This window comes from Hypanus sabinus, chromosome 2, assembly GCF_030144855.1.
Source record: "Hypanus sabinus isolate sHypSab1 chromosome 2, sHypSab1.hap1, whole genome shotgun sequence".
NCBI classification, from domain to species: domain Eukaryota; kingdom Metazoa; phylum Chordata; class Chondrichthyes; order Myliobatiformes; family Dasyatidae; genus Hypanus; species Hypanus sabinus.
In genome coordinates this window covers 156320496-156330797 of record NC_082707.1, presented here as the reverse complement: position 1 = coordinate 156330797, position 10302 = coordinate 156320496, and the positions used below count along the sequence as shown (strand labels likewise).

General features: G+C 37.2%; 1 protein-coding gene across 1 annotated transcript in view; it reads right to left on the bottom strand.

Annotated features, from left to right (window-relative positions):
• Positions 1 to 6268: 6268 nt before the first annotated feature.
• Positions 6269 to 10302, bottom strand: part of exoc5 (exocyst complex component 5) — a 58006-nt gene continuing 53972 nt past the window's right edge. The window contains exon 18 of the mRNA XM_059957402.1: positions 6269 to 8974. Coding sequence (XP_059813385.1) covers positions 8786 to 8974 — 189 coding nt within the window. The 3' untranslated portion in view covers positions 6269 to 8785. The remainder of the gene's footprint in view (positions 8975 to 10302) is intronic.

Below are 10302 nucleotides of genomic sequence, written 5' to 3'. Positions count from 1 at the left end.
GAGTTATTCAACCACAAAATCATGGAACACAGATTTATTTGGCTAAGGTAAAGGGAACTCAGAGTAAATCTTCCAAGGTGCCAGTTTTAGATGAAAAGCAAACATAGACTCAAAAAGGATACAAGAGCTTATGGAGTGTCAGTTCAAGCCCGTCAACACATCAAAGATCCTACTGGTTTTGTTATAAAAAATAGATCTAACTGGCCTACTTATTCTTTATCTGGAGGAGTAGTGGCATGAATAGCCACTACATTGCAGTGGAATCCAACTTCCTTCTCCCATTTACCTCGCCTTGTATCATAAAATAAGGGCTAAATCACAAATTGCTAACAGAGGCATTTTAGCAAATCTCTTCCAATCCATTTCAAGAGCCTTTCAGTGACAGAATCTATTGTGAATTCTCCAGATTAGAAAGATCCAATGTGCAAGCTAGGCAACTGTTCTATAATACAGTTCTGTAAAGTATAGCTGGGTTAATTAATGAAGGAGTACTGAGGTACAATTCTCTTCTGGTTTCTGACAAATATTGCAAAATCACAGTACAGTGAATAGATATTACTGTATTTTGAATGTATATTTAAAACGGGGTATTTAAAACAATTACATGTGATTGTGTGTAAAAAAAAATCTTTTGGTCCCATTACTCCTCAATGGCTGGTTTCACCTGTTAATAATCATTCACTCTCCGATCAAATGCATAGGATTTTGCTTTCTTTACTACTTCTAGCATGGCATTCCATGCATTATGAAATGGATGGAGAACATGGAAAATGTAGGCCCCCTCAGAACAAAAGTCCACAATTCCTAGAACATAAATTTAGTTACAGTTTGTATTCTCAAAATTTGAATCAAAATTCTCACCCGAACTCTAAAACCAGCTTACAACATAGGCACAAATAATAGGACAATAGATGAGGGAAGAGATTAGGGGATGGAGTTAAAAGAAAATTAAGTTTGATCATAAGCAGGTGACTCAAGGATAAACTTAGTCCTGAGGAAGGTTCTCAGCCTGAAACATCAACTGTTTATTCTTTTTCATAGATGCTGCCTGACCTGCTGGGTTCTTCCAGCATTTTGCACATATTGTTCTGGATAAACTTGGTTCTGATAAAAGTTCAGTAACTTTGAGATATCAACTCTGTTTCTCTCCCCACAGAAGCTTCCCAACCTTAAGAGCATTCCTAGCATTTTCAGTTTTATTACCAATGCCCTTTTATTCAGCTGGAAACACTGTCGAATGACAGAGAATCATTCTGTCCTGCTGAGTTCCTCCAGTGTTTTGTGTGTGTTCTTTGGCAGAAAACATACAGATCCCATGTTACGGGTTCAAAGACAGAGTCTTTGATCGTCCCAGCATTTAATGAAAAGTAACATCAGACAGATAGTAAGGAATTTAATAGCAGAGAGGAAGATGATGTATTATCAGTAGGGAAGTTGATCCATCTAGAAAGATGGTACAAAAGGTGGTACACAGATGAGAGACATCTGTGAGACATCTTGAAATGGTCAAGCAAGCAAAATATACATCTAACACTTCATATACTTAAGATTCTACAGGCGCCTTTAATCTGGAGCAACTCGCACAAAATGCTGGTGGAACTCAACAGGTCAGGCAGCATCTACGGTTAAAAATGAAGAATCAACATTTCGGGCCAAAACTCTTCAGCGAGACTGGATAGGAATGGGGCAGAAGCCTGAATTAAAGGGTGGGTGGGGTGGGTTGGGGGGAGAAGCATGAAAAGGTGAAAGGTGAAAGGTGAATCCAGGTGGGGGAGGGGTAAGAGAAAAATGGAATGATGTGAGAAGCTGAGAGGTGCTAGGTGGAAGAGGTAATTGGCTGAAGGAGGAATCTGATGAGAAGATTGTAGACCATGAAATAAAAAGATGGGAAACCAAAAAAGGAAAGTGGAACGTGATGGGCAATTTGTGCAAGTAAAGGGGAAACAGAAGGGTTAGAGGCTATAGGGTTAAGGGAATATGTTTTGGGAGGGTGAACAGAGGGCTGTAAATACCGCAAATGCTGATTCCATTAGATTGGAAACTACCAAAACTGAATACAAGGTGTTGCTCCTCCAACCAGCATCAGTCCTAACGTGCAAGTAGACCATTCTGTGGACAGACATGTCCATGTGGGAATGGAAAGTCTAATTAAGATGACTATCAGACCTGGCTGTTGCCACAGATGGAGCAAAGGCGTTCAGCAAAGCAACCTCTCAGTCTGCATCAGGTTTCACTGATGTTCAGAAGGCTGCACTGGAAGCACTGGATACAATAAATGAACTAATGAATTCATATGTGAAATACTGCCTCATTTGGAAGGACTGTTTAGGGCCCTGAATGGCAGTAAAGGAGGTGGAATAGGGGTAGGTGTAACACTTAGCACAGTTGCAGGGGTAAGAGCCCGGAGAGAGACCGGTGGGGAGCAGGGGAGATGGAGTGTAGATGTGTGGGAAATAGAGTTGATGCAGGCGTACGCTACATTGATAGCAGTGGAGGGGGGAATATCAGCATTTTCTAAAAAAACAGAACATCTTGGATGTCAGTGTGATTCTAAAGATATCGGGCATACCTTTAGAATATGCACCAATGGAGAGATAAAGATCATGTTTTTTTTGTTAACAACAAAGCATCTGCTCTAATGGCATTCATCAGCAGAAACAATTCATGGAAAAAGGTCAGAAAGAAGTAGTTTCAACACTGCCAATACAACAGCTCATAATAGTGTTAGTCAAAATGGTTTAGCTTGTAGGCTAGAACTACTTGTTTCAAAAACTAAAACAAATCATCACCAATACCACACAGTCTACAAGCATGTAACTGTGACATTCCAACTGCATCAAGAATATTATACAAAAAGGTGGTGTAGCAAAGGCTCACCTGATTGATTCTCAGGAATATGGGCAGGATGAGAGATTAAAAACAAATTAGGATTACAGTCTTGAATATAGAACACAGAGACATTATCTCATTAAAACATTCAAAGGATTTTTGGGGCTTTACAGGTTAGGTGCAGAGAATTGCTTCTCCAAAGAGGAATGATTAGAATCCAGTCACAGTCTCAAAATAATGGGCTGCCACTTCAGTAGAGATGAGAATTAATTTATTTTTCCAGAGGGTTGCCAGTCTTTGGAGTTTTTTTTTACCCAAGAGGGCTAGAGAAGCATCGTCGCCAAGTATGGAGATACAGATGACAGATTGTTAGAGATTAAGGGAACAGATTAGAGGTACATTAATAAAAACTAAATAAAAGTAATCTGAAAGATAATCCCAGTGGAACATGATGTTCTTCAAAGTTTTTGTTATTCAACCCCGATCCAAAAACCTTAGAATGGATTGACCATCAACAGAAAGACTTCCTTAGGCTTACTTTGGTAACAAACATGAGGTTGTATTGTGAAAGACAAAATTTGGCTCCTGTGAGTAAAAGGGAAGTCTGTACTTAGAGCTTAAGTTGAATGAGAGGCACATGAAGACAAGGCATAGGGGTAGATAGCTTGCATTGTCCATAATTCATTTTTGTATTTACTGTGTTAGTGATGCCAGTAGCTTTTGGACACACAGTCCAAAGACTAGCTTGAACAGTGTCCTTGCACCAAAAGATAGTGATTTTGAAAGATCAGCTTAATCATTCAATCTTGAGTCTAAAACAACCATTCTATATTTCATGTTGTTAACCATTTTAGGTATCATTTTAGACAAGTAGCTAACAAGAATGAATAGTTCTGCAAATTAAATTTTAGTGACATGGACAACTCAAAACAGATTTAAGAAGTATGATTTGAAATTATTACATGTTTAATGATGTCAACAAAGGCAATACTGACAAATTTCCAATATGCATTTCATTACCCTTCCATCAAGACGTTGATTATTAAACCTACTTTGCAGACTTTTTAGTATCAGTGAAATATTACATCTTGTATTCAATAGACTAGCTTCAAAAATACAAATGAACCTCAGTATATTTGGCTTTTCCTTTTAAAAAAACTGTCTTGGCCATATTCACCAAATCACTTCAGCAAAGTTGCTCTGGATTTTTTTTTCCCTAAATGAACAATGAATAATATTAGAATTCTATAACTACAAACAACTTCTTTCAGCTAATTATGGTATTACAACAAATGCAGTTAGCTACCTTTAGACATACCTGTATTCTTATTCTGGCTCCAGCTAAAAACTGCAAATACAATTAGTAACTATAGAAAATAATTTAATAGCAACAGCATTTAAATAATTTTATCATTAATTAAACTAACCCAAATAGAGGCAACACAATATACCTAGACCACTCGGTATGCACATCTAAACCACATAGTAACTGTAGAACATTTAATGTGCCCTAGAAACCAAAGGTGCAGAAAGAGGCATCAACTGGAGAAGTCCAAGTTCTAAGTCTTGCAGGTTAAGGAATAGGTGATGTCACTGCAGTCCACTTGTGAGGCTGTGTATTTCATGAAAGGCACATTTTAGGTGATCACGTTACAGCTTAGGGAAGGAATGGATGATTGAAGAGAAATCAAGAGCAGGTAAATGGTGCAGGTGGTTCCTGATGGCAACATGTTCTTTAACTAATACAGCAGAATCCGGTTAATTAGGCCATTGCTTAAATTGGGGCAGCTGCTTATTTGGACCAACTCTTAAAGAACAAAAACGAATCGAGAAAATAGCCAGGATTCCCTTTGTTTATTTAGGACACGATGCCAAATTAATTGGGACAGGAGACGGTTGCTGAACAGTTTCTAATCTAGAGTCAGTTGCATGAACGTGTAGCTGCTCGACACTACACTGTACTTAGAGCAAGCAATTGTTTAAATAGCATCAGTTGCATGTGTTTGTTTAAAAAGTGGTGATTTTTGGCAGTGATAGTTAGTGAGAAATAAACACCAAGACAATTCAAAGCTGTTTTGTTCCTTGAGTCTTCAAGCATTCAGGCTTGGAATGCCAGAAACAGCAGTCAGTGAAAATGAAACAAAAAGTTAGGCACTACAAAGAATTTGAAGGTATCAACAATCATCATGAACGTTACAATGAAAATAAGATTTGGAGGATGCAGTCACTTTAAGTATTATATGAAGACAGTCCATTGCTTACACTAGGTGTCTATGCTGATTTTGTTCACTTATAGTCAATCAAAAGAATGCAGCATCGTACAGGTAAATTGGATTAATTCCACCATCAACAATTAGGAATCAATACAATTTTATAGTTAATGGAATGGTCTAATTTGTTTTATTTTTCATTTAAATACACAATTTGTTACTCAGTTAAATGGGAGTATATCTTTTAAACTACTTCTGTGAAAAAGGCTAACTGGCAAGCTGCTTCATTGGGCCAAAATGTACAGGTCTCAATGTGTCCTAATTAAAAAGGAAATTATTGTATTCAACTCTGGCAACAGACAAAGTAAAACGTTTCCTCTGAAGCAATGGGACTAATCCTGGGCAATTTGGAAGCATCTCAACAAATTTGACACCAATGACTACAATGAACACTCAAATTTATTTGACAGGGAAATGGTACCGAAGAAAAAGAAAAAAGTTACAAAAAAACTGGGAGAGAGAACTAGCACAAGAATAAACGAAGTCTTTAAGCTATGACTAGTTTAAGGGAGAGTACAATAAAATCTCAAAGATATACTTACAAATTTTGCAAACCTTAATATATTGAAAAATGTAGTTCAGGTGCAGATTTAATCAACCACTTGGTACTACGTTGTCATGGTGATAACAAAGACCATGAGGGAAAAAGAAGGGCACTGGGTTACAAATAATCCTGTTTACAATGGGTTACAAGTAGTTTTAGGACCAAGTGTTCAGGATGGATTTCGGTTCTTTGCAGGAATGGGACGGGTGGAGACGGGTGGTTCAAGGGTCAGTGTCACGGCAGAAGACTTGTGTGTCATCAGGGAGGCTGGAAAATCTTTTGCTATGGGTCCAAAGATCCAAGATCTTTGCAACCTTTGGGCACAGAGCTCAGAAAAAAGCGACGAAAATGACTTTTTAACATCGTAAACCAGTGGGTTGTTGTTACGTCTCCCACTCCCTGTGAAAATAGGGACACCTCCTTCTCCTTTATTAGGAAGACAGAAAACCTGTGTGTTGCCAAATTCCAGATGAATTGCGATAGTCTTTGGGGTAACTGCAAGGTCTTTGTCTTTGCTGTCGCTTGGCTCACACTTGTGCTTGGTAACGAGTGCGCTTTTTGTTTTGGCGGTTGGGGGACGGGGGGGGGGGATTGTTGCTTACCGCTACTTACAGGTGGGAGGAGGAAGCTGGGGAAGGGGGGACTTTGGGGTTCTCATGGTTAACTGTCCTTCTTTCTTTGGGGCACTTCTCTGCTTTTGTGGATGTTTTGTGAAGACAAAGCATTTCAGGATGTTTATTGTATACATTTCTCTGACATTAAATTGAACCTTTGTAAAACGGTGAAGGAGTAGCAATGTCAATTAAGGGTGATAATACAATGCCGGAGAAAATGTCCTGGAATGATCAAGCTATTTATTTTAGAGTTAAAAGAACAATATGTATGTAATTACACCACTGGGACTATTCCAGTGGCTTCCATGCCAAAGAGCAAATATACTGGAAAATAACAAATGAATACCTTTTTCATCATTACATTTGAAACTTAAGGTGGTGTAGATGGACTTGTTTCTGGGTGGTAAGCTGGGCCAACTGTAGCAGGTATCTATGGAACAGCTATAGGAAGGCTAACAAACCATTTCAAGGTCAACTGGTGTGGAGCTACCTTCAATGATATTGTAACAGACCTGACTCAGGTAAACTAGACAGTAATTAAACAAAGCAAATGCATTCTTAAGACAGAAAGAGAAAGGAAGTTAAAACCCAAACTCTATGGATGAACAAATGGATGTAATGGAGCTAATAGAATGAGCAGTCAACAAGAGATTGGCTTTTAAAATGACAACCAGGCTGATTACAGGAATTTGAGGGGAAGTGAATAAAAGAGGCAGAGAGCAAGGACAGGCAGAAAACACAAAAGGAAACCCAAACGTAATCTATAAGCATGGTAACAGGCAAGGCTTTTAAGAATAGTAGTGGAGCTGATGAGGAAACAAAAAAGATATCCAATCATGGAGACAGAAGCTACAGCTGAGATACAACCAAGAATCTAAAAAACTAGAAAATGGTGCACTTGGAGTCTCAAAGAAAGATGTGGTTGGGCTTCTGGAGGGGCTGTAAATACAATAAACATTCACTTGCTGCAGATAAAATGCATTCTATGTTGCTGGGGAAAGTAACTGGCAATAACCTTCTAAGCATCTATAAGAGTCGGGGTGGTGCCTATGAGATAGCACCAAAATGAGGTATTTTACCACAGTAACCACAGACTAGCCACTTTAACCCACATGATGGAAAAAGTTATAAATCAATAGTCAGGAATAGAATTAGAAGCATGGATTGAGAAAGCCAATATGGATTTGTTACCAGCAAATTCTATTTAATGATTCTATTTAATGACAGTCTAACGAAAGAAATGTAGCTGATGTGTATCTGTGGTTCTGATTCTCTTTCCCCACATTGCACAGTATTTTGGAATACTGACAATAGTAAATAAAGAGAAATGCTTCTCTACATTATATACAAGGTCATTGGCAGTTTAATGAAGCAGTATTTACACTTTTACCATCTGTAAAATAATTTTGCAGTTTTTCTACTTAATGATTTGACTTTTTTTTTACTCTTAATTCAAGAAAAATGCTTCAAAGCACGCATGCACATAAAATAATTACAATATAAACACTCAGGTACAAAACACATCCATAATGTACAATGTCAAAAAGTAGTATTATAAAATGTGAAAGTTACAAGCCAATTCTGTTTGTGATCATAATGCCAGCATATGGAAGATCAAATTTTATTCAAAAGACAAATAAATAATCTACAGAATCAACTTCAGTTTTGTTGAAATTACTTTGTTTTATTTTCATGGCAAATGCAATTAAAACGAACCAACTCTGAAAACCCAATTCATTTCCTCCTGCAACTTACAGTTTAAAGACTTTTGAAATTCTCCTTTTACCTTCAGTAATCATGCATTATTGCCAGTGGATAACATTAACCTTAGAGATGGCAAAGGGAATATATATTTACTGGAGCGCCACCTGCAGAGCTCGTTAATAACTAAAATTTGCCGCATTAACTTACATATGAATGGCATTACCGTGCTACACTGCATTGTCCTCAACTACTCATCCCACTTTCAGTCCAAGAGAATATCCCAGTAACTACGTTTTATAAGCAGAGGCACCCGCGTAGCTGATCCTGTATAAACAAGTATACCATTAACATAGTGTTACCTCTGTGTATAGCAAGGGGAAGAAAATCCATTATACCTGGATAAAACATTATACATTTCTTAAACAATTGTTTACTGAACTGAAAGTTAAACTTAATAGTCAGTGCTTCAACAACCTCCCTGATAGAATTTATAAACATGAATGTATCAACATATGCAAAACTTGAATTACATTAGTGGCTTCTGAGAGGTTCAGCTCTGGATAATTTACCGTTAGAGCATAAATTGTGCAAAAATATTACTTGTATTTAGCTTGAATTAATGTAGCCTCTTTTTCAACTGAAACAGTTCAATAATGTCTGCTCTTTAGTGAAGTCATGTATTTCCCATCAATTACATTTGTAAATGACTAAACAACAGGGGTTGGCATACCCTGCTTTTAAAGCTTCTGAAGATCCAAACAGCCTAAGCACAAAACTCTTGATCAAGCTCTGACACTATATTCCGATTTCAGATGTCAAGGATTTCAGCTGAAGTGACGACCAAGACGCGCTGATCTGTAGTCGGACCTTAACTGCACAAAGGCATGAAGGATGTTCTTGTCAAGATTAGTTAGTTGCTCTCCAGAACAGACCTGCTTAAGGTTGTCAGGTGCTACTACCAGAAGATTACAGAGTGCATGTAGCGTGTCAAAAAGTTGTAACACCAAGGGGATCTGTAAGGAAAAATGGAAAAAAAGTCCAATTATGAAAAAAAAATAGCAGCAGCAATTGTATAGATATAAAAGTACACCTTTGGGAAGAGTAGGGGGTTTGGGGAATGAATCTTCTGTAATGAACACAAAGTATAGGCTAAATTGGAAGAAGAGAATTTTTTTAATTTCTGACAAGATTCTAGAAAGTGATTTTCTAATTTTCTTTTACTACTGCCTGTCAAGGGAAAAATATGGCAGGAAAGGGCAACAGAAGACAAATTGTGTTGTGAAAATTGTGTTGAATGGTGAAATTTAACTTCTAACGAATTGTCACAGTAAGTTGGAAAATACATGGTAATACAATAAAACAATGTGTACCAAAGTGGGTAATTTCTGAGTTACCAAATACAGGGCTTTCAGAGTTCACATTATTTGCAGGCTTCAGACATGACATATATTGCTGTTTATGTGGGCTAGGTATAAAGACCAGGGCTGAGCTTGGGAAAACAAGGGGGCCTGAAGTGGTGGAGGCGGATGTGCCTAGACTAACATTCAATGTCCAGAAATTCTGTTTGCCTGGCAGAAACAAATCACAAAAGGGTATCAGTTTACCAGTTTTACTATATAAAAAGTAAATTCACTACATTCTTGAAACGAATGCTTGAACAGATTATACATCAAACTGAAGTCACAGCTTATGAGGAACATGACTACTGTAATTATTTGATTTTGAAGCTAGATACCAAAACCTTTGTCAGCTTATCATCTATGAAATGGAGTAATATATCATTTTGAAAATCTGGCACTAAGTAAAAAGTGTTTAAAATTTAAAGTACTTCAGTAGTCAACTTGCTCAGGTATATATGAAAAATGCAAGTTTAAGAATAAACTGAAATGAAATAAAATATATGCACATTTATAGAATGACTGAAAATTAGGTAAAGGGAAGGATGATCTGAGGCAATCCAAACAAGAACATCAAACCTGAGTGGATTTATAAGATATAAAGTCAGGGTTTAATGAAATAAAATTAACAAAGTGCGTTTACATTGTGAGCAAATATTTCAGTTGTTAAGCTAAAACTGCAAATGCTAGAAATCTGAAACAAACACAAGTCTTGGTGTATGTGCTAGTTCTTTCGCCAGCAGTTGAGAAGTTAGTATTTCAGCTCAAGAGTCCTCATAAATTGGACAGCTCCATTAAAAAGTTGCACTTTAACTTCACTCACAGTTACTGACTAAACCGAATTTCCTGCCACTTTAGTGTGCAAGATTAAAACATTAGTTTTTCAGCAACTATTTCCATAATTCACATGTTTCATTCTCCTTCATTATAATGGATATAAAACA